The 25802-nt window shown below is 48.6% G+C and overlaps 1 protein-coding gene across 2 annotated transcripts in view; it reads right to left on the reverse strand.

The window, feature by feature from the left end:
• Positions 1-25802, reverse strand: part of LOC144762250 (exportin-5-like) — a 1106737-nt gene that overhangs the window by 332182 nt on the left and 748753 nt on the right. For both annotated transcript variants that reach the window (XM_078647393.1, XM_078647392.1), the window contains exon 23: positions 23799-23896. In XM_078647393.1, coding sequence (XP_078503519.1) covers positions 23799-23896 — 98 coding nt within the window. The remainder of the gene's footprint in view (positions 1-23798; positions 23897-25802) is intronic.

A 25802-nucleotide genomic window follows, 5' to 3' on the forward strand; every position in this document is an offset into this window, starting at 1 on the left:
CAAATGGTGGAACGACCTCCCATTAGAGCTTAGGTCCCTCCCCTCCCTTCAAACCTTTAGAGCTGCCCTTAAAACTCGTCTCTTTGTCCGAGCGTATGAATTAAGCGCATGAGTGCCCGCTTTTTGATCTTTTTTGTTAGGCGCCTTGACACCTTTGGGTTTTAGTTTGCGCGTTACAAGATGCAAAATAAATAAATAAATAAACCAAGGTTCTCCCCACTGTTGAAAGAGACCTTACGCCACCCCCGACTGGAGATGCCATTTGTGATCCGCTAGGTATCAACACCCGAGTTCCTCCGCCCTGGCGTTCAGAGAACCTGCCAGGTGTTGAACTACCAGAGTTATGCCCTGCTGTTCCAGCCATGTCCAGAGAGACCGGGCCTCTCGACAAAGGGTCTATGACCTCACCTCGCCCTTCTTGATGCAGCACCACATGGCGGTGGTGGTGTTTGTGAACACTTGCACCAGCTTATAGAGAACCCCAGTGAATGCAGGAGGTTCGCCATAGTCTGAAGATGGGAGAAGATTGCCTGGGGCGAGGATGCCTTCAACAGCCAGTCGTCGAGGGAAGGGAAGACTGACTTCCCTAATCTGCGCAGATGAGCTGCGACCACCGTGATCACCTGGGTGAACACCCGAGGGGCACTGGTAAGGCTGAAGGGAAGCACAGTAAACTGAAAGTTGAAAGTGATCGCGGCCTACCCTGAACCACAGGTAACACCTGTGGTCGGCAGGATGGCGATGTGAAAATACGCATTCTGCAGGTCCAATGCTACCATCCACCCTCCTTGGTCTAGGGCAGACCAGATCTCAGCCAGATTGAGCATCCTGAATTTCTCCTTCTTGAGGAAGAGATTGACGGGCTGAAGATCTTAAATAGGCTGTAGCAATTGTTCGTTTTTGGAATCAGAAAGTAGCAGGAACAACAACCACTATCTACTTCTGAAACTGACACTTGCTATAGCTCCCTTGGCTAAGAGAGCTCTAACTTCCACTTGGAGTACCCTTAAATGATCCCCTGTCAGCCATTCCAGATTTGGAAGAATGAGGGGAGGAAAGGTGAGGAAAGGCAGAGAATAGCCCTCCTGGATGATCTGCAAGACCCAGTTGAGCGATGTTATGGATCTCCAGTGGGGGAGATGAGGACGTATTCTCCCACCAACAGGAGTAGTGTGGTCCTGTAGAATCAGCCTAGGATTGCTTAGAGGCTGTGGCTGTCGGGGGCAGTGAGGCCGACTACTTCTGGCCTCCATTCCTGGATAGGAATGCACTACATCCTTGCACGGTGGGGGTAGTCTGTGTAGGACGGTGGCTGGGAAAGGGCTGCAGCGGCTGGAAACCCCTTTCATTGCCACAAATGGGGCAAAAGGAAGACTGGCCAAGAGGAGTGGAGGAGAGGCCCTAGAATCTGGCTGTAGCTTGAATGTCTTTGAACCTGACCAGAGCCGAGTCTGACTTTCCCCCAAAAAGACGGGTTCCATCAAAGGGCATGCCCATCAAATTAGTCAGGCATGGCACCTCAATGCCACTGTCATTGACATTGACATTGATCTGCCCCGCGCTTGCGTCGTATCTAGGCCACACCCTATGGTGAATTTAGCTGCACCTCTCTCATCTCTGACTGCTTGGGAGAGCACAGCCCAAGCCTCCTCCGGGACCTGTGGCAGCACCTGTGCAACAATCTCCCAAAGGGAGTGGGGGAAACGGCCCAATAAGCATGCAGTATTCACCAACCGCAATGCCAAGCTGGAGGAAGAAAACTATTTCTTCCCAAATGCATCCAAATTCTTGGATTCCCTATCTGGAGGGGCGCAAGGGAACACGCCCTGGGAAGTAGAGGCCTGCAGCACCAAACTTTCGGGGGTGGGGTGTTGGCTGAAGAACGTAGGGCCACCCAGAGCTGGGCGATGATGGCGTGCAATCGTCCTATTCACAAGAGACCCTGTGCTAAGCTTGGCCCCGTGCCTTGAAGGACATCCGTGCCTCATTAAAAGGCAAAAGGATTTTGGAAGTGGAAACCCCTGGTTGAAGCACCTTGGTAAGGATATTAGTCCTGACCTGCATTGAGGGCAGCTCTAGTCCGAGGACCTCAGTTGCCCTCTTTACCACCATAGCATAGGATGCCCCCTCCTACTATCCACTGTTGGCAGGGAAAGCATGCCAGTATATGGGGAGTTATCTAGTCCACTGGCAACCCCAAGTTCTCCATACCAGTCCAAGTTCTCTTCAGAGACATCCTGATGCTCAAGAGTGCCCAAAGATCCTCCCATTCCTCTCGTGATCCTAGTACATCCTCAAAGTGCTCAGGCGACAACACAGAACTTCTGTGTTCAATCAGCATTCGTGTGGAGCGACGTTGTTCCGGTGGGATAAGGATGGTGCTGCCGCCGCCAAGGGGGCAACGGTGGTGCCGCAGGCACCGACTTTTCGGTTCAACACCAGGGAAGGTCACGATGGCACGACCGGCGTCGACCCGGATCAGATGCTTGAGGCCACACCGGCACCGTGGCCAGAGCCGACAGCGTAGAACTAGATGGGGCCGCTTCTGATTCTGCAGGGCCCGATGGCTCACCAGTGGCCTCGTAAAATTATTTTATTTGAGCAGGAGTCACTCCGGCTCCCTGAAAGGGTGGAAGTCTCAAAGTCGACTCAGGCTCCGGCTTCACAGAATTCTGCCTAGAGCATTGGCGCCTCCTTACCTCTCTCTCCACGATGGACATCAGCCGAGGTGAAGATAAAGTCAGTTTGGACTTCTTATGCCTCTTCCCCAAGTGTCCAGAGGGCCTCGAGTGGGATGAAGAGGACTTAGGGCTCCGGGAGTGGTCCCGCGACGACCTATTCTTAGATCGGGATCTTTACGGACCCTCGGTGGATGGTGTTGACGGTCAGGCCGCGAGGTGCTTCATCGCTCGCTCCCTCAAGTTCTTCGGATCTAAGGCCCAGCGGTCCAAGCACAACTTTTGAGATATGGTTGTGCTCGAGACACCAAAGGCAAACGAGATGGGGATCGGTTACGGACATCATGTGGTTGCAAGCACTGCACAGCTTGAAACCGGTCTTCTTCAAAGACATCGCTCGCACACGAAGTGGGAAAAAAATTCTGAATTCGACAAAAGTCAAGAAAAAAACAGCCAAAAAGCGGCAGAGGGGTAGGCTCTTCCCAGATCGGCGCTTAACTGGTGCGGAAAGAAAAAATTGAGGCCTGGGTGACACCTATATAGATACTGGAACATCATAACCAACGCTACAGACACCGATGACTTCACGCGGAGCCGAACAGAGTCACATGATGCCGCATGCAAGGTATATTACTCAGCAAACGTTTCCGGATCCTGCCCGACGCCTGGGAAATTCAACGGTAAGGAATTCAATGGTAAGGAATCTGCAGATAGAAGTCTCTATCAGGTTAGTGCACTTGCGTTTAGTAATGCTAAGTAATCTGTCATATCTGCAGAAGGGGGTGGCAGCAATCTCACTGCTGTCACCTGTACTGTGTTTTACTCTGCATTTGTAACAGGTCTGAATCAGATCAGAATAAGTTAGGCATGGTTTGCCAGAAGCACTTGCAGGAGGAGGAATGTCTCCCTCTTCTTCCTCTACAATCCTATGGACTGCTCTTATGAGCCTAAGAAGGGTTTCAGATGAGCCCAGTGCTGGCTAAGCCTTGGTACCGATGGCATTGGAAGTGGCACCAGAGAAGGATCTAATGGTAAGGGTCTCTGCACACTATTAAGAATCCAGCTGGAGCCAAAGGTCTTCCTAGAGAAACAAAAGAGACACTCAGCACTATAGGAGCCAGCAGACCCGTAAACAGTGCCATGGGGCTCTGCAGTGCACCAAAGGGGGCCAGCGCACAACAAAGCTTCTTGTTTATTACATGGAGGTGAAGGGATGGACCAGGAATTCAGGATAGCACAGTGGCAGTGGAGCAACCTGGAGCTTATACCGCAGCTGGGGTCAGCTCCTCCAGTGGAGTTACATTCACGAGCTCTGGCTCAGAGGAAGACATTGTTGGGGGGCAAGTATGCCTAGGGCACTTAATGGCCTTGGGATTCATCCTGTGGCACTGCTTGCATGACCTCAATTTGTGCCTTCACTAAAGACTGCATAAGCAGACCTCCAGGTGGTCTGTGGAACAAGTTAACAATAGATCTGTAAGAAACCTAGGTTGTAATAGAAAGTTTTGACAGCAGTACCCCTGCGCATCGAAAGGTGGCATCGGTTGGCTCCGCCTTCGTCGTCGTGGTGTTTGCCGGGATGACGTCGCCATAGCTACATAGACACCAGCCACCCTTGTGCACGGATTTCAGTTCTGTACACAACTTTCTATGCCAGAAGCGCAGAAGCCATTTAAGACACTGACCACTGGGGCACAAAACTAGGGCCCATAAAGGAATTACTGAACTATAGAAATCAGTTCGCAGAACGGGGAGGATGGATGGGGCGGTAAGGAATCTATAACTATTATATGTCTCTAACAGATGTATTTTTACCGAAAGTAAGTAACTTGTTCATCTGAAAGAAACAGATATAGATTCCATACCTTAGTATAGATACCGTAGCAATACCAACCCCGGAGGTGGGTCTGCTAACTAAGTTCACATCAGAAAGTCCTAGAGAACTGAACCGCCAAAGAAGCTGTCTCTACGGACCTGGCTGTCCAGGCAGTAGTGTTTGGTGAACGTGTGCAACAATGCCCACGTAGCTGCCTGACCGATGTCATTTAGGGGAACTCCACATCCCAAAGCAGTAATACCTGCTGTCGCCCTGCTGTCGCCCTGTTGGAATGGGCGCGCACCTCCACTGGAGGCTCCTTTTTGCCAAAGAATAGCAGGCTTTGATGCACAGAACGACCCACTGGAGATGGTCCGTTTGTGCACGGCCCGACCTTTCTTAGTGCCCACGTAACCAACACCCTGAATTGTTTGGTGCGATCCAAGTAGGAGAGCGCACGTTTTGGATCCAGATGGTGGAGCCTCTCTTCCTCCTTTGAAGGATGCGGAGGCGGAAAGAAGGTGGGCAAAATGGTAGTTTGGCCAATGTGGAAAGAAGTAACCACCTTGGGAAGAAAGGAAGGTCTAGTTCTAAGCACAACCTTGTCTGGATGAACGGCCAGAAAGGGAGGTTTGGAAGAAAGAGTTTGTAGCTCACTCACCCTGCGGGGAGAGGTGATAGCCACCGGAAAGGCAGCTTTTAGAGTGAGAAGTCTGAGAGGACAGACATGTAGCGGCTCAAAGGGAGCACACATTAAGATGGGTAAGAACCAAGTTCAAGTACCACTGAGGCATTACGAAGGTAACCGGAGGAAAGAGTAATGCCTTTAAGAAATCTATATACAACAGAGGACTTGAAAAGAGAAGGCCGATCAGGAAGACTAAAATGGCTGAGAGATAGGCCTTAACAGTGCCCAGAGAGAGCCCTGCTGGGCCAAAGAAAGGAGGAACAAGAGAACCTCAGAAAAAGGGGTGGAAAGGGGATCCACAGCCTGTGCTGTGCACCATGCCACAAATTTGTTCCATCTGCAGGTGTATACAATCTTAGTGGGGGGGGTCTGGCTGCCAAGATAACATTGCAGACTTCGGGAGGCGGGTCAAATGACGTCAACTGCAGCCGCTAAATGTAGGAAGGTAGATCCCTGACTATGGTTGCCCCCAACTTTTTGCCTGGTGTTTTGCTGGTTTTCTGACTTAGTTGACCTGGGGCCCTGCTATTCAGGACCCCAGGCCCACTGCTCTCTCTGTTAAAACGGATTCCATGTACCCTAGGTACATATCCAATTGGCACTGGGCCCTCTCCAAGTCCCTGTACCCAGGGCTGAGGTGCACCCAGAAGTCTCCCAGGGGCTGCAGCATGTATTATGCCACCCCTGGGCTGACTAACCAAACAGACACAACTGGCTGCTTGACAGCTGGGGCAGAGTGGTGTACTCACCCTCTGCTGTAGATATAGTATTCCTATATCTAAACCTAAATGGGCACACAGATCTCCTATCAGTCACTCCTATGGCAGGCCTTGACAATCCTGAAGGCAGAGTGCTTGGAATCGTGTGAGATAGTGCTCTGGCATGAGCTGAGCCTGTCTGCGGCTTTCGGGATCCATCCCTTAGCCGTTTCCATGATATCTCATACCATATACTCTTAAGTGCATTATAATCCTCGCGGTTATATGCCAACTCTGGTATCGCTTTATCAAAACATGTCGAGTAAGGTGTCATACGAATTGGAATACTAACCCCTCGCCAATTCTGGCGACGGGGTTAGCATTCCACCCTTCTAGAGGGACACGACATGTATGTAACCTGTAACCCCGGTTAAAGTCAGACAGAGCCTTAGCTCCACAAAATGGATGCTGCCACCGAGACACAAGTCTGCCCTCCTGCTGCTGGGAGTCCTCCCAGCCCAGGAGGCAAGGACAAAGGGTTTCCTGCCAGGGGCGGTGCCAGCACCGTCCCAGACAGGATTTTGTGTATTCTAGGTAGGCAGGGCTTCAGAGGAAGGTGACTGCAAGTGGCACCCCGGTGCTCACTGTGCATAGGCCGGCTTGAACCAGTTTCAGGGGCACTCCAGCCCCTGATCTGGGGAAAGCCCGCCAAAGGAGAGGGGTGTAACCACCCCCCTCCTAGTCCCACCCATAGGGCAGGACTTAGTCGCGTGCCAGCCCCTTTTTGCAGGATAAAGGTAGGACCTGGCCCCCTTCCAAATCAGATCATCTTTGAATCCTGAAACTACTTTCCACGAAAGGAACTCAAGACTCTTCCCAAGATTCTCCCTTGTGACTAAGGAGTAGTCACCCTGCAGCAGCAGGCACCAACCAAGCATCGCTGTTTGTTGCCAGTCCCTCCTCCAGATCAAGACTGCTCCAGCACGACGAGAACCGGCTTCCCTGGCACCTCTGACCTCAACCTACATCATCAGCCCAGCTGTGATCCGTGGGTGTGACGAGACCTCGAGGGACCGGCCATCTTCAGAACTGCACGACGCTTGTCCAGCACGACTCCCGAGTGACCCTCGACTGAGTGCTTTGGGGTAAGAGAAGCCCCGACCCTGAGCAGCTCCAGCACCGAAGTTCAGCCCCCCTGCATCCACGAGATCGGCGTGGGGCCCTTCTGCTTTTTGCTGCTCACCGCGTTGTCCAGGTCGCTTGCCCGTAGGCTAGTGGCCCCCTCACGACGCTCCACGACGACAGCCACTGCTGGTCTGGTTGCTCCAGACTAGCCCTTGCTCCCCTCCAAAAGAGGAGCACCCTGGACCCTCCTGGTCCACTCAAGACGCCATTTTAGGTCCACGGCGTGGGCCTTGCATTTGCCAAGACTTGTTGCCCAATCCTGGGTCCAGCGACGTCGACAGCAAGAACCTTCGTGGGACAGCTCGCACCTCCATCCTGGTCGCCGACAACGCCTCCTGGTCCGAGAGACTGCAGAGCCCAGCAGCGCCCACTCACCTGGCTGAGGTGACTTCGTCCGGTGCCATCCTGGTGCCCACTCCAATCACTGGCTAGTGATTCAGAACTTGGTCCCCTCTGCTTACAGGTTTCTTCTTCCCTGATCCAGGCTTGGATCACAACGAACTTTCTTCACTGGCCGCCTGCCAGCAACTCTTTCTTCAGGCTCCTGGATCTTCAACATGGGTTTCCGACGCAACTTCAACCCTATGCAGCCGCAGCCCCTGGGCTAGGTAACCTGAGTACTCCGGTGCTCCAGCATAGTCCAACACCCTAAGTGTTCGGATCCACTCCCGTTTTCGACCCACCTAGTCGGGTTCGCCCGAGAACAGTAACTTTGTCTTTACTAGCCTCCATAGACTTTTTCCCGCCTTACGCGTGAGAGTTCCTACTCTGCACACGACGTCCACAGGCCTCCTGCAACTAATCTAAGTGTTTAGCATTGTAGGACTAGCGTTTCTAAAGTCTATGAGAATAGTTACTTACCTGCTAGTAATTCGCATTCCACTTTTGTAATATATGGTTTTTCGTGCCCCTCGGGCATTTGTGTAAATTGTGCGAGTTAAAGTATTTTCTTAAGAGTTTTGTATTGTGCTTAGCTCCCTGACTCATAAAGAGTTCAGGGTAGACTTGTTAGAAATAAATATACATTTATTTTCATAACAACTTGTGTGGTGTCCTTTCACTGGGTGTTCAAGGGGTAATGTGATGGTAAAACAGCTGGCTTAACACGCCCTCTAGAGTCTTAGCCTTAGACTGCTCGTATCCATGCTACTAGGATAGCTGGTCTATAAGGTTGACTTACAACCAATCATCAAGAAGGGTTGTTTGGACTGATACAAAGTGCTCACTAGAATAGTGAACATTATATATCAGGCCAACTTCTCACACTCAATCTCCACGCAAGGTAGTGGAGGCTGGACAGATTCGGGCGGAGGACCATCCCCTGCTGCTGCAACAGAAGGTCCTCCCGAAGAGGCAGTCGAGCGAAGGATCGATGGCCATGTTGAGCAGCCCGGGATACCAGGCTCTTTGTGCCCAATCCGGTGCCACAAGAATGACTTCAGCCCGTTCGCGCTTTACCTTCTTCAGCACTCTGGGCAGAAGTGGTATAGGCGGAAAGGCGTATAGAAGAACTCAACTCCACTCGTGACAAAAAGCGTTGCCTAGTGAGTGCCGCCTTGGAAATTCCTACGCGCAGTATTGCTGACATTGCGCCACCTCTGAGTGAAGACGCCATTCGTGATCTATTATGCACCTGTGGCTGAGTTAGTCCACCCGGGCGTTCAGAGAACCTGCCAGGTGTTGAACCACCAGGGATATGCCTTGATGTTTCAGCCATGTCCAGAGACGGAGAGCCTCTTGACATAGGGTCCACGACCCCACCCCACTCTTTTTGTTGCAGTACCACATGGCGGTGGTGTTGTCAGTGAACACCTGCACTACTCTACCCCGGACAGAAGTAAGGAATTCTGAGTGCAAGACAAATCGCCCGAAGCTCCAGAAGATTGATATGGAGCCCGGACTCTGCTGGAGATCAGAGGTCACTGATTTCCACCTCCCCCATGTGGCCGCCCTATCCCAGAAGTAATGCATCGGTCACCCCTGTGCACTCTAGTTGAGGAAGAAAGAGGAATCTGCTGTCGACACAATCCTGGTTTGTGAGCCACCTCTTCAGTTGGCGTGTAGTGCCTTCCAAGATCTGGACGCAATCGGACAGGTTCCCCTGATGATGTTCCCACTGGAACTTTAGGCCCCACTGCAGAGCCCGCATATGCCATCTGGCATGATCCACCAGCAGGATGCAGGAGGCCAATAGGCCCAGCTGCCTGTGGGTCATCCTGACCAAAACCCGGGAAGGATCAGAATCATAGCCCGAATATCCCGGACTTGCTGTTCGTGAGGATATACCCGAAACTGCCCCTTGTCCAGAACCGCTCCGATGAAAAGGAACTTCTGAGAGTGAGACGGGTGTGACTTCGGCACGTTGATGGAGAACGCCAGCGAATTCAGGAGGTGGGCGGTAGTGTGGAGATGCAAGACGACTGCATGGGATGAGCCGCCTTCAACAACCAGTCGTTGAGACAGGGGAAGACTGGAACCCCTGATCGGAGCAGATGAGCAGCGACCACTGCCATCATTTGCACACGAGGGGAGCTGAAAAGGCCAAATAGGAGCACAATAAGCTGAAAATGCTAATGGCCTACCGTGAAGCGCAGGTAACGCCGGTGGGCTGGCATGACGGGGATGTGAAAATAAGCGTCCTGCAAGTCCAACGCTACCATCCAGTTTCCAGGGTCGAGGACAGACAGGACCTGAGCCAGGGTCAAAATATTGAACTTCTCCTTCCGGAAGAAGCAGTTGACGTTCCTGAGATTCAAGATAGGACGCAGGCCCTTGCCCTTCTTGATCACCAGAAAGTAGTGGGAATAGCAACCAATACCTACTTCTGGGGAAGGAACTTGTTCAATGGCTCCCTAGGCCAAGAGAGCTGTAACTTCCTGTTGGAGAAGGGTCAGATGATCACCAATCATTCGATGGTACTGAGGTGGCATGGTGGGGGGGGGGGGCCTTCAGACTATCTGCAAAACCCACCTGTCTGGCGTGATGGTACGCCAGTTTGGGAGATGATGGCGAATCCTGCCACCCACTGGCGTGTGATGGGCCTGAAAGATCGGACTAGGAGGGTTTGGTGGCAGCTGCAGAGGGGGCTGTGGTGGACTGGCCTGCCCGCTGGCCCCCAGAACCACGGCGGTGGTTCCCACATCCCCGGCCGCACTGGGGCTGACCAGCATGTGCCGGCCTGTGGCCCTGGAAGGAACGTGGTGGGGCAGCCCTTCCGTAGCCACGAAAGGGGCGAAAAGCAGATAGTGCAGGGTGTGTGGTGGAGAGGCCCAAGGATTTGGCAGTAGCCTGAGAGTCCTTGAAGGGCTCTAGCGCACTACCTGCTTTGTCGCCGAACAGGCGACTGCCATCAAAGGGCATGTCCATCAGGGTGTTCTGAACATATCCAGAAAAGCCAGTCGACCGTAGCCAGGCGTAGCATCGAAGGGCTACTGACGTCCTACCCAGTGAGTCAGCGGTGTCCAGTCCACAGCGGATGGTAACATTTGCTGTGCCTCTCCCCTCTGCAACTGCATGGGAGAGCACAGTCCGGGCCACCGCCGGACACTGTGTCAGCACTTGCGCCACCGTATCCCACACAGAATGGGAATAACGGCTCAACATGCGGTGTTTACCGACCGCAGTCCCAAACTGGAGGAAGAAAACATCTTCTTCCCAAGTTGGTCCAGCTTTTTAGATTCCAATCAGGTGGAGCGTTAGGGAATGCGCATTTTGATGACGAGGCTTGAACCACCAAGCTCTCAGGGGTGGGGTGCTAGGAGAGGAAAGTGGGGTCGCCCGGAGCCGAGCGGTGGCATCGGGAAATCATCCTATCCACAGGAGCCCCTGTGTTGTGCTTTGACCAGGTGCCCAAAAGGATGTCAGATAGGGCTTCACTGAACAGCAGCAGGTGGAGAGCCTCTGCTGCCCTACGCAACACCACTGCGTATGCCGCTCCCTCCTCCGTAGCGATGGTAGGAGGAGACAACATGCCAAGGTCTGGGGAGGTATCCAGACCACTGACAACCCCCAGTTCCTCTCTCCAGTCCAGATCATAATCCAACTGGTCGGTCAAAGGGTCTCCAGACCCCTCCCAGTCTTCCTCACCCTCCTCTGGCTGCCAATCTGGCTGAAAAGAGCGGGTGGAACACAGGCCCAAAAGTACCCATTGGTACCAGATCCAGCGTTGGACATCGCCGGTCCGGCTCTGTGTCCACATCGGGGCGGGAGACGGGGCCGATGCCGGCTGGGGGTCTAGCCGGGCCACGGCTGCGTATGTGGTGCCCGTGGAATCGGCGCCGGTGGAGGTATTACGAGGTTGATCGGCCCCGATCCTGATCCAGGCTTGGATCCAAGGGAGCCCTGCGGTGCAGAGGCCGAAGCCACCGGCGTCGAGGGCCTAGGGCCCCCAGCCGAGTCCGCAGGGCCCGAAGGAGCGGTGGCGGAGTCGGGCTGCCCAAAGATGGCATGCATCGCTTGGTAGAACTGACAAAGCTGGGCAGGGGTCGCTCCCAGTCAGTCCAGAGTCGACCCTGTAGGCTCCGCACATGGAGCAGCGGGAGGGGCACCACCAGCAACCTTCGTTGCGTCGGCCAACGGACGAGGGGAGTCGAAGAGCGACGATGCTTCTTCGACTTCTTCTTATGCTTCGACTTACCTGACCCCGAGTGCGAAGACTTAGAAGAGGAGTGATGATGGCTCCATGATTGGTCCTTGGAGCTCCCCCGCGACCTCGATTGACAGAGCAGACCGCTAGGCCTCTAGGAGCTTTCAAGACCACTCCGCAAAGACTTCAGGCCATGGTTCGACACTCAGAGCACGACTTGGAGTCATGGTCGCGCCCCAGGCAGTAGAGACACATGCGGTACAGATCCATCACCGACATTAGTCGGTTACAGGAACCGCAGGCCTTGAAGCCGGGCATCCCTCGTTCAGCAAAAGTCGATGGACTCAAAAAACAAAGTTGACAAAAGTCGAGAAAAAAGTCAGTCAAAAAGTGACTGGAGGTACCGTTCTCTCCGGATCTGCGCTTGCTGGCACTGAAAAAGAAAGAACTGAAGAGGGCGGCGTCTATGTAGCTGCTGCGACGTCATCCCAGCGACCACGACGCCGAAAGTGGAGCCGACCGACACCACCTTTCGACGCGCAGGGGTACTGCTGACGAAAAACTTTACGGAACCAGTCTGATGACTGGGGGTAATTCTAAAGTAAGGAATCTATAACTACCCGTTTCTTTCAGATACAATCATTTTCTGTCACAATTGTGACAGAGCTTAAATCCTTACCTCTTGGGAGGTGAAAACCCTAAAGCACTGCAATTAAATAATTTTAGAAAGAGTAGCATCAGTGAATTCTACTAAGGAAAGATGCTGAAGTCGTGAGGAGAGAAGCTCCCGATTGGTGTTTCTGAAGGACGTGGAAAAAAGAGAACTGGCATTGACGCGCCACTGCTGTTGCGTTATGGCTCTAGTGATGTAACTATGGTATCTTTTCTAGCACCATCTAGCACAACGATGGGCCCAGTGCCTCCTACTAGTATGGAGATCTATGGAAAAAGTCTGACATCTGGGGATTTTCCTAAGGTGAAGAATCTGTAGGTAGATGTAGCCGTCATAAAAAGAAAGATTATGGATATTAAGTATTTTAAAAACGGCATTAAATAATATGTAAAAAGAAGATAGTAAAACATACACCATTATGGACAACGGTGCTCAAAGATGCTCAAACTGATGTGAATAAATATTTGAGGAAATATACCATTAGTTTATATTTTTCCTTGCTATGCACTGATTCAGTTTAATTTAAAAAAATGTTATAACAAGCGCAATCACAATTTAATGGACTGCTGAATTTCCATGACGCTATTTTGCACCTGTGATGTCAGACAGCAATGCTGCTGTAGATTTTAGAAAGTTTGATATCCAGTCAGGTCCTCAACGCCAAACACCTCATACTCTTGGGCAAACTCTTGGGTGTGGCCAGATGCAACTTTCAAACAGGAGAGGAGCAAGATAACAAATGGCACCGAAAACAGGTGAAAAATATTCTTTATACCACAGCTCAAGCAAGGAAAGCCAAAACTGGATGATGGAAGAGAGCAAAACACCCCAACCCAAGGCCGATCTTACAGAGAGAGTAAGACACCTCATCATAAGTGACACACAAAGTAGGCAAAAGCAACCAGGCAGCTTGCATCCACTAGTGGCTCAACAACAACAAAAACACTGAACCAGAGCACCATATTGTGAGAAAGTGCCCTCTTTCTGCATGGTTGCCTCCACATTTTGCTGAATTGCGTATGTACTTTGACTGAGTGTGCCCTGGGCACCCCTCTCTTCCTCACTTGTTTTTCCTGCCGGTACTCCCGCCCAAAGTGAGGGTCAGAACCAGTGGGGACCAGTTGCTGTAAGCAGCAAGTGGCCTGGGGAAACTCACAAAGGCGGCAAGCCTTTGAAGCTTCCCCTTCGTGAACCCTGCCCATCCTGGTGTAGGAAGCTTGGCACCTCATCCCAGGATGTGCATTGTTTCAGGCCCCAGCGAGCAGCCGCCCCCTACCCAGGGGTCCAGAAACATGTCTGGCGGTGGCAGCTGAAAGCAGCCACTCAGCCTGGACACTAGTTGTAGGTTAGTTTTCAGGGGGCAACTCTAAGATGCCCTCAGTGTGCATTTTTCATTAAGTCCCACACTGTCATCAGTGTGGGTTTAATGTGCTGAGAAGTTTGATGCCAAACTTGTCCGTTTTCCGTGTAGCCATTATGGTGCTGTGGAGTTTGAAATGACAAACTCCCAGCACCATATACTCTGAATGGCAGCACTGCACTTACAATGTCTAAGAATGGACTTAGACACTGTAGGGGTACAGGGCTCATGCACATGTATCCTCACTACTGGTATCGTGCACCCAGCTAGAGGGGGGACTAAACTATGCCAGGGCAGTGGGTTGTAGGCATGGCACACAGGGATGTGTCATCGTGTAGAGGTACGGGATGCACACCTCACTTTTTTTCACATTTCTCAACTTTTCCACTTGCGTTGCTTTGCGTGCAAATTGGTGAGTGCCATGCCCAAAGGCACTCTGCAATCAAAACACCATAACAGTGGGGCGGCATTTCGCCCCAGCCAATTGCACTGCTGGATATTGCCCACATGGGCGACTTCGTCACGAACATATTCATTTATGTATTTGCCTTTAATTCCAATTTTATATCAGTTCATTTTTGTCGTAATTTCTCACTACTATGTTGTGATTCCACACACGGAGTGAAACTGCAATTTTCTAGATGTCTAGGGATGTGTGCCATGTCGACTCTTCACTTTGTTCTGCATAGAGACACGCAGCCTGCAAAGGCATTGTGTGAGTGCCAGGGTACAGGACCTCTAAGGGTGGCACAATAAGTGCTGCAGTACTTAGAGGCCTGTGGTACCATTTACAAAGGGGCTGACCTGTGGCCAGAGATGCCAATTGGTTGTAGGCTTCAATGCAGTTTTAGGGAAAGAACATAGGCCCTGGGTGTGCCTCCCTCTACCAACTCCACACCTCAGGTAGGGGAGGCGAGAAAAAGCACAACTCTCACTCCACACCATATTGAAGATGGAGGGGACTCCACCAACCAAGGTCAGGCTCATGCCCCCCTCCCACAGTATGGTGGCATAATACCCTCCTAATCTAGTATTTAGGGGCACCCCTGAACTTTGCTTCCTCAAACAAGACCTTGCAACAAGAAGAAGAAGAATAATTAGAAGGACCGAACAGCCGTGCAGCAGCTAACAAGAGGAAGACACCCACTGACTTGGCCTCAGCCCTGCCGGACGGTCTCCCCCTCGAACCTGCTCCTGCGAAATCCCGGTGTGTCCTGCAGCCAGCATCCTCGAAAGCCCCGCAGTACCTGCCTGCCTTCAAGCACAAAGACTCTGCCTCCCGTGAACACCTGATTTGTTCATCTGCAACCTCTAGCTCCAGCCAGACACCGCGAATCTGCCCCACTCTGCACCCGCCGTCCACGGCCTGAGCTCGAGTGGGAAAACACCATGAGGACGTACCCCTGGAGATCCTGACCTGTGATCTGGTGACCCCTGACCTGCCTCCAGCCGAAGCCTGCAATCTAAATCCAGAAGGCCCCCCTAACTGCGACCAGCAGCTGGTAAGAAGATCCGACCCCAAAAGGCACCCCTGCACCCAACGCACCACGGCCTCGTGTGCCCAAACCAACGGTGTCTAACCAACCCCTAATTTCCCAACGTAACTCTCGAAGTGGTGGTCGCACCCAGAAGACCTTCATCTCCCCGCCTGCAGTGCTTTTGTAAACCGGAGGTTCTCCATTGGAAACAGCAGGGCATCGGACGTCGAAACAGCACCCTACACCTCGCCAAACCAGTGCCACTAAGAGTGCACCTTTGGTGCTAATTTGTTTCCCCATTTGCCCTAAGCTAAAGTCCAGGAGCTTTGCTCCCACAACCCAGTGGCCTGCTTGCCAGCAGCCACCAACCGGAGGTCTCCTATCCCCATTGGATAACATTGGACCTCAGCACACCCAGCCGCCCTAGTGCCGCTGAGGGTGTAACAGGAGTGCATCCTTGACCCTGGGGGACCCCTGAGTCTACCCCAGAACCTCAGCTCCCACCTCCAAATACTTACCTCAAAATCAAAACCGATTACATTATTTTCCTTTATAGGATAACATTGACTGTTTTTCTGTGAAAAGTTTCCAAGTGTGGAGTTTGGGAGACTAAAGAAATTCTTTAAAATTGCGTAATCTAACTAAATCGATTTTCCTTACCTGTTTTCAGGAAATGTCCCAGAGTAGTATTTTGGTATACTACTCTGTGTACGCCTAGTAATCTCAAAAGTTATTTACCTGCTATTTTACCGAAACACCTATTCAAGTCTATGTACCGCATTTACTAAGTATTGCATTTCTCTGCATCCAAACTGTAAATCAAATCAAAGTGCATATACAAGTATCATTCAAACTGTATTTCAATTGCATTACTACTGTAAAATACTTATTGCTTACCTGTGCCAGGCTTGCTTGGTTCTAGAAAATAAAATAACTAAAAGAATATTTTTATACAAAAACAATTGGTCTGAAGTTCAGTCTTTGAGTGTGTGAATTCATTTGCTGACTGAGTGTGTACAACAAATGCTTAACATTGTCCTCTGATACTGCCTTACTGCTCGACCCCACTACCAAAAATAGAGAGTAAGGTTCCATCTAACTATACCTCCGCCTACCTTTGGGGTTCCACTGAACACTATACCTCACTTTGGTATAGTATATACAGAGCCAGCTTCCTACACAGATATGAACTACAGTAGCTGGTTTCCAACAGCTAGTTAAGCTGTTGGCAAAATCAAATATCGCCATTCTACCAAGAGTTCAGGTATTCAATTCAGTAGCAAAAATCCTAAATACCAGCCAAATATCCTTAATAGTAAAACAGTAATAACAATACTCCTTCCCAGAGACCAAAGAAAACTTGGGTAATTTTTTATTCTGACAATGTTTAAAATTGCAAGTCAGGTCATCTAGGTAGCAAAGAAAGCACTGTATTGCTTTGGAGAAATGATGAAGATGAAAGGATGATGATAACACACACAGCCACCCAAGGACACCCAAGAAGAAATTCCAAATGGTGGAGAGTATATAATGCTCCATAGGGGGCAGCAGTGACAGAAGACTTCTCTGTTGCAGAAACATACGTTGCTTGATGTGAAGCTCTTAAAGGCCTCAAATCTGACAGCACAGAATATCAGGGAAGTCACATAGAGCCTACTTTAAGGAGTCTTGGAAGGAGAGGCAAGGTGCAGTTCTGTAGTTTAATACTGGTTAGTGTTCAGAGAAGAAAGTCAAAGGATGCCAGACACATGAGATTAGGGGGATAGAACATCGGACCAGGGGAATCTGTAATGCCCTCAGAAATGGGAGAATCTCTCTGGCTTTTTGTGTGGCAGGAATCGATCATCTATAGAGAGGATCGACTACGTTGATTTCCAGGGAGGGCTGATGACCCAATGTTTTTTTCATAGGAGTCGTCATTAACTCCAGTGGTCCGACCAATTAATTAGGGAATGCGCAATCCTTGAGGAGAGAGTAGCTTGAGGCACTTACAGAAAGAAAGACATTTTACTTCACCTCCAACATAAACATATTTTTAAAGATACCTGAGGGAAGTCTATAACTTGGGTAAGAATGAGAAAGGGAATTAGGTGACAGGGTGCGGCTGAGGAATCAAGAGAGCAGTCTGCTGCGACCCCGTCTGCCCTTTCATAAAAAAAGGGACCCTGGGGAAAGTGGTCCTCAGGGCCTAATAAGGCTCAGGGATGGGGTCGCATTGCCCCCCTCCCCTTTATAAAACAATGGCCCTGTGGTCAACCCCGATGCACACAGCCAAAGGCCGTGTTTGGCGGGGGTTGCTTTTAAGCATGGTAATAAAATATTACTTTACGTTAAAAAAAACTAGAAATTCACAAAAAACAAACACAAACGGTTAAAGTACTGGTACATCGGTCAGCAACAACATTAACGTTTTGAAATACAAAGCAAACCACTAAAATTCACCTGTTGTTAGCAGAGCTAACAATAACTTGCTCCCCAAGCCATGCACTGCTTATGACCTCACATATTACATCACTCATGACATGATCTATGATATAATTTATGACATATTCCAAGCTTCTAACATTGCTCTATAAATGAATATAGAATTAGAGCTATAAAAGTAAGTGCAAAATAGCTCAGAACACTATGAAGCACCATTACTGCTATCATAAATACAACCCACATAGGTAAAGCAAGCTTGTGCTACCTGAAACATTGACCCTATAACACTTCATAGGCAGCAGAGTTCATGTGGACTATGAACCAATCCTGCACACGGTGTGCAATCTGCTCTGGGAAAACCATGTTCCTCCAAATACTGAAGCCCTGTTACATAACTGATGCCCTACTACGGACAGTCTTTACCTGTATCAATCCCCTGACAGTCACTGACCCTACAATGAGGAATTAAGTGTACATAAGTAGAAAAGTGGGAACAGTTATCACTGTTTACACTATGGAGAGAGTTTGCTCTGTACCACACTGTTTGCAGACTGTGAAATTTTCATGAGAAATACACTACTGAGTATTAAAAAGTATCTACTAAGAACAGTGTACACTCTATACAAACATTGTACAAAGAGCCACTATTCACTTAAAATAACCAAGGTCTGAAGGTTCTAAAGATCATACTATGTGCAGCCTTCATACTGAGATAAAAACTTTACAAAGAGCCCAACTTCTGAAGCAAAACAAGCACATGTACATATGTAAGTACCTGGAGCACACAGTATTGTATGTTAAGCAGTAATTGTCATGCTGAGACAATTCTGTCTAATATCTCCAGGCTGCTTACAATACTTAGTATGTATTACATAGAATCTTTGCCCTGCTGGAAACTTTTTCTACAGTACCAAAAAACTGGGGTTCAACAAAATGAACGCAAGTAATCAAATGTCACATGCACACAGAGTTACTCTTCAATACAAAGATTTATACCAAACTCGATACTACTACACACCTATGGTGCATTTAGAGGCGGGTGAATTTTGAAAACACACTAATTAGCTGGACACTGGCTGTACAAAAAAAGGTAGAAAACTGATATGGTAGTTACCAGGTACTTTGTAAACTATAAAACAAACCAGCACACTCATTGGATGATGACAGGTCCTAAATCATGTAATATGTGAAGTCATAAGAAATTATTATACACTCACCTTGCGGGAGCGCAATTTATAGTTAGCACCGCCTATAGATGACCCCCGCCTATAGATGACCCCGCCTCCATCCCTGCTGGGATGGTGCCGGGGGTCATCTGTAGTTCAAAATGATCTTCCACCTCAAACAGAACATAGGGAATGCGAGAGGCACACAGCCTTAGGAGCCAGGTGACAATCCGCCCACAGCACAAACTGCCAGTAGACAAAACATCAAAATCTAAGCTCAAAAGGCACAAGGCTTCTGGTCTTTTGTAAAGGCGTGCTTGTGATTGGTGTCCAGAATTTCCCTTCTAAGGAGATTTGTGGTTGGCAGAAAGTGAAACATTTGCAAATTGAAGAAGAAACCAAACTGATGGTGGAGATCCACTGTCTGAGCCAGTGACAAGTAGGCCACCTGGGGAAACCTTGTTTACACCAGCCAGACATTATGAAAAGGCAGTAATCACCACAAGGAAGAAGATTCAGCACCAGAAACACTTGTGCCAGCGACATCTTGCACTTGTTCCAAATCTGGAAAAGAATTAACACTCAAATCCAGGACACTGCCCATTTGAAGAACCAAACAAACTGCAGATGTTGCACCCCAGTCGCTCTCTGCAAATGGCATCAGTTCTATTGTCATCTGGGGAGGAGTGACAGGATTTCCAAGATCAAAATAGAAGCAGGGAGATTAACAGAAGAGGGGAGAACTGGGGTCATCTATAGAGGGATGGAATATGAAAGGGTGTATAGTGGAGAAATTACCTTAATGACCAGACACTTGGTCTAGCGCGATCCCACAGAACATTATTCCACATTCATTAAAGATGAGACCCCAAACGGGTGTATGTGATCCTCAAAGGTGAACTCAGAGGGGTTTGCATACAACTTAGAATGTGGGTACCAAAATTCAGAGAGATTAACCTTGTTTTAGAAATTCTTTTTATGGAATATATGAATTATCACTATGAATTTAGTCCCGACATTCTACTTTGTATGCATTATATACTGTGATAGAACCTACGACCTCCCCTCTATTTACAGAATATATTCGTACCCACATTTATTATCTCTATTAATGACGAAGTTATTATAGTGTGTACTCAAAAGGAACTGGAACCATTTCCTCTCTCCAGAAGGACTTTGCTGCTACAGAAGCAGCAGTATTACTTGGAGAGGGGTTGTGATTGTGCTGGTGACCCTTTTCACAGCAAAAACTCGTGCCCAGTCAGTTGTGCCCTGGAAAAGCTACAATATCAGTGGCGATGTTTGTAGAATTACCCTGTGGGTGGGACCATGCCCCAAAACAGGCTGCAGCTCTGCTTTATTCAAAGAGTGCCAATAAGGAGTTCGCCTTTTCCCAAATAGCTGCTCCCCAACAAATGGCAGGTTCATCATGATCCATTTAAAAGTGACCAAAATTAACAAGCATTTACAATGCAATGGTCTCGGCAGCATTAAAGGTAGAGCTATTGGCATTGCTCATGATTTTTTTTTTTATAAATCATAAATAAATGGCATTGTCATTTACATTGCCAATAGCTTCATCGCTTGCATATGCGAGACCTATTGCATTAGCACCCACACACAGAGTAAGTAGTAGAGTGAGAAGTTGATAGTGAGTAGGAGAGAGTTATTAGTAAAGAGTATTAGAGAGCGCATCAGAGCTGTGTGAATAACAGCTGTGAGCCCGTGCCTGAGGTGCATCATCAGAGCTGTGTGAATAATAACAGCTGTGAGCCCGTACCTGAGGTGCATCATCAGAGCTGTGTGAATAATAACAGCTGTGAGCCCGTGCCTGAGGTGCATCATCAGAGCTGTGTGAATAATAACTGCGTCAGCCCCATGCTGGAGGTGCATCATCAGAGTTGTGTGAATAATAACAGCTGTGAGCACCTGCCTGATGTGCATCATCAGAGCTGTGTGAATAATAACTGCGTCAGCCCGTGCCGGAGGTGCATCATCAGAGCTGTGTGAATAATAACTGCGTCAGCCCCGTGTATGAGGTGCATCATCAGAGCTGTGTGAATAATAACAGCTGTGAGCCCCTGCCTGAGGTGCATCATCAGAGCTGTGTGAATAATATTAATAATAGCTGTGAGCCTGTGTCTGAGGTGCATCATCAGAGATGTGTGAATAATAACTACGTCAGCCCGTGCCTGAGGTACATCATCAGAGCTGTGTGAATAATAACTGCGTCAGCCCGTGCCTGAGGTGCATCATCAGAGCTGTGTGAATAGTAACTGCGTCAGCCTCGTGCCTGAGGTGCATCATCAGAGCTGTGTGAATAATAACAGCTGTGACCCCCTGCCTGAGGTGAATCAGAGCTGTGTGAATAATAACTGTGTCAGCCCGTGCCTGAGGTGCATCATCAGAGCTGTGTGAATAATAACAGCTGTTAGCCCCTGCCTGAGGTGCATCATCAGAGCTGTGTGAATAATAACTGCGTCAGCCCGTGCCTGAGGTGCATCATCAGAGCTGTGTGAATAGTAACTGCGTCAGCCCCGTGCCTGAGGTGTATCATCAGAGCTGTGTGAATAATAACAGCTGTGACCCCCTGCCTGAGGTGCATTGTCAGAGCTGTGTGAATAATAACTGCGTCAGCCCCTGCCTGAGGTGAATCATCAGAGCTGTGTGAATAATAACTGTCAGCCCGTGCCTGAGGTGCATCATCAGAGCTGTGTGAATAATGACAGCTGTTAGCCCCTGCCTGAGGTGCATCATCAGAGCTGTGTGAATAATAACTGCGTCAGCCCGTGCCTGAGGTGCATCATCAGAGCTGTGTGAATAGTAACTGCGTCAGCCCCGTGCCTGAGGTGCATCATCAGAGCTGTGTGACTAATAACAGCTGTGACCCCCTGCCTGAGGTGCATCATCAGAGCTGTGTGAATAATAACTGCGTCAGCCCGTGCCTGAGGTGCATCGTCAGAGCTGTGTGAATAATAACTGTGTCAGCCCCGTGCCTGAGGTGCATCATCAGAGCTGTGTGAATAATAATAATAATAGCTGTGAGCCTGTGTCTGAGGTGCATCATCAGAGATGTGTGAATAATAACTACGTCAGCCCGTGCCTGAGGTACATCATCAGAGCTGTGTGAATAATAACTGCGTCAGCCCGTGCCAGAGGTGCATCATCAGAGCTGTGTGAATAATAACTGCGTCAGCCCCGTGCCTGAGGTGATGACCTCGAAGACTAATAGTTTTTTACGTATTTTACTCACCAACAAGTTCACACAAATAGGACTTTTTCCGATCACCTATTGTTTTTACCCCACCCCACCTCACGTCATCCACACGTTTTTCGTGCTAAATTGTGAGCCCGTGCCTGAGGCGCGCGCGCAGGTCAAGGCACGCACACAAGGCCAGATGAGAAACACTTCGTACCACTTTTATTAAAACCATACGAAGTTTTCCCAAATACTTCACCAAGCATGTTAGTATTCTCAAGTCACTCGCAGGGGTGATTAATGTCGCAGCCCGCCGTGAAAAAAAAAGAGCTGGGGGAAGATAACGAGTCTGCCGGGATCCCTCTGTCCTCCCCGAGAACCCCTGCGCCTGTGAGCTCCGTGCCTGCCCGACATTCCGACGCGCGCCTTGGGAAAGGGTCGCGCGCGTGCGCGGTCTACGTTACAAACTCACGCGCGTGACCCAATCCCAAGGCGCGCGTCGGAATCCACCTCCGCCATAGACAATGCTGCGCGCGTGGCCAGCTCTTGTCTCCACTCCTTGTCGGCTGAGCCGGCGACTATGGTTCTCTGGCCAGAACGCACTTCGCGCGCTTCTAGCAGAGACCCAAAAAGTAGATTCCAATGCACATGATCAGTGTTCACATTTGAGGGATGGGATTGTGTAATGCGTAAGTTTAAAACCTTTACTAAAGAGTGTTTTGTTCGATCAGTGAGTTTCTCACAAATAGGTGTTAATTGAAAAGTAGGCTGAAGCAAGTGTAATCTGCCATATATCCATACCATTTCTGATAATTTCAGTTTTTCCTTGTGCTTAGCACATAAAAGTTTCACATATGGGAAACTGGTTTGAGTATAAAATGTTTCACAGGAACTGGATGTGTGCCTCGCTGCTCCACTCACAATGTTGACATGCGAATGTTGACATGCAACTTTAGACACTTTATAGAAAATACAGTGAGCAGGGACTTTGCCTGATCCTTTTTAAATCTAATTTTCATGCAGATAAACACAAAATATAGTGAGCAAGTATCTTCTGTGACTTTTGTACACAAGAGCATACCAGTGCCAGAGTGAAATTTGAGTACTTTTTGCAAAAAATTGCATGGCTTAAAAATAGGAAACATGCATGGTTTGAGTATATGCCATTCTTATTATGAAATGAATGAAAATAGTTAATGTGATCATTTAACATTTTAAATAGGATTTAATTAATGGGCTGCCTGAAAAGCAGGATATATCCAAAGGGCATGATACAAAAAACAGAAACAAAGAAAAAACAAGCTCATGTCTTTCTGGCCCCCTGATCCTTTCATTTGCCACCTGTTGGCAATTGCATACGATTTAAGGTGAATCACAGGCCTTTTCTGCGCCTGTCGCCCCAGGTAAAAAAGTTCTTGGCTTATTGAAGCTGCATTTACTAATGTTTATGCTGCAGTCTGTGCCTCTCAAGTCGTAGTACATCTCTGAAACTCAGCCCAGGCAAACCTGTGCAGAGAGGATTCTTTAAAATTTCAAAATACCTGTCTTTTACCAGCTATGTCTCCTGCGAATGTTTGTGCCAGGCTTTATACGATGCGTAATATAAGGCAGGTTTTAGTCATACGCTGCACTAAGCAACAAATAATACCATCACAATATTGAATAAAACGTTTGTACTAGTGATGAAAGGAGACAATTCACTTAATGTGATCAGTTAAAATGGGATTAAAAACAAAAATTCACACGAAGCACAACAGAAGACACATCGTTTTATGTCAAAATGCATTTTATACCTATAACGAAGCATCAATGTTCTACATAAGCTTCAAATGTCACTCTAATTCTTACCATGTGGAGCGAGGTCAGGAATGGCCCAAGAACAGGAGACAAAAGAGACTGATGGTCATCCTTGGGACAGTAGAGTACCAGGGGCTTCATGAAGACACGTGGATCTTGGAGTTAAGGCAGTATAGGCACATGAATAAAGAAGGCTGCCCATTTACATTGTCTAGGCAACTTATAATGTCAAATTCGCAATGATGAAGAACTGCATCAAGAATTTAACAAACACTCTTATTTACATTTCAATCTTTATTCCTGCAGTAGCTTGTCACTGCAAATGTGAAGTACTTATCACAGGTGGCTAATTGACAGCAATTAGGACGCTATGCCAAAGGCAACCTATCTCCACCACACAAGGAGCAACAAGAGTGGAGCCTGAGGCGAGCGGGACCCGGGGGGACAACGGACAACCAGCAAAGTGGTGACCGGAGGTTGCAGCGCTGCCCGGCGGAGTTGCCTGAGCCCCGAGATGGTTGGGGAAACAAATCAAAGCAAAACACACGACAACACGTCGCTGCCCAGGGGATCCACAGGGCAGGAGTGGAGAAACAGGCAATCTGGTCTCATTACTATTATAAAAAGCAACGCCTATCGGATGTGAAAGGGTGCAGCACAGCTGATCCAGTCTTGCACGCACTTCAACCTGCCAGCAGGCGCTGCACATTATAGCTTTGTTCTTGGTGTTATCATTGTCTACACCTCTAATAAATGCTTCACCTTTGCGCCACTTTGCTGGCAACATCATAATACAGGCTGAGAAGTTCTACAAGAAGGTATTGTACACTTTTTCCTTCCTTCCTTTGTTCAAAATGGCTGGGGCCATAAAGCTGTAGCAATAAATCTCCCTCCTTTACCTTCGACGCCCACAAGGCTCCCCAGCTTGACACCTCCACACAAGACCACCAAAACAGAGATAAGACTCCCTCCCAGCAAGTCAGAGCTGGGCTTGCTCAAATAGAAACTGAAATAGCCCTTCCTTGGTCTTAAAGCAACAACAACTGACAGAGGACTATCGGCTATATCTCCCCTATTTGGCGGCCATATTTGACTAATATTTCTCCTTCTTCGGCGGCCATCATGGACTAGTCACTCTCACTTCTTGCCCAGACCCTAAAAACTGACTACCTACATAGCTCTGTATCTAAACACTGTAATTAAGTATCTGCCTTTTATTGCAGTACTGTATTTTTATTTAATTTTATTTTTCTATTTTGTTTTTCTACTTTATCATACACATTTGTTGTACTTCTATTGGTACTCTGTGCACTGCTGTACCCTGTACCCACGTCACTTTATCTTCACCTGTAATTCACCGATTACTACCTCATATATGTGTGATTAAGTGTCTGCCTCTTATCGCAGTACTGTACTCCTACCTGTACTTTGTAGAACCTTTTGGTACCCTGTACCCATGCCACTTTATCTTCACCTGTAATTTCACAGATTATTACCCCATATAGGTGTGATTAAGTATCTGCCTCTTATCGCAGTATTATACTCCTACCGGTACTTTGTAGAATTCTTGTACCCGGCACCTATGACACGGTTTCTTCACAGGTAATGCACCGATCGCTACCTCATATTTCTTTTGGATGCTCACTAGTGTCACTTATGACTCAAGCAGCCTCTATCTGCACCTACACTCTATTAGTATTATATTAGTAATTGTATTTGTATTGTACATGTATCTTCGTGTGATTAAGTGACCGCCCTATATTGCAGTTTTATACCTCTACGAGTATTCTATACATATATGACTCAAGCAGCCTCTATCTGCACCTACACTCTGTTAGTATTATATTAGTATTTGTATTTGTATTGTATATGTATCTTCGTGTGATTAAGTGACCGCCCTATATTGCAGTTTATACCTCTACGAATATTCTATACATTCTGCGTAAACTGCACCCATTTCACTTTTTCCTATCATTCAATGTTCGCTACCTCTTTTATTTGGTTCTTCGATGTCAGCTACTTCGTGATGTTGCACTGATTACTTCTACCTCATTC

Source organism: Lissotriton helveticus, chromosome 6, assembly GCF_964261635.1.
Source record: "Lissotriton helveticus chromosome 6, aLisHel1.1, whole genome shotgun sequence".
Lineage (NCBI taxonomy): Eukaryota > Metazoa > Chordata > Amphibia > Caudata > Salamandridae > Lissotriton > Lissotriton helveticus.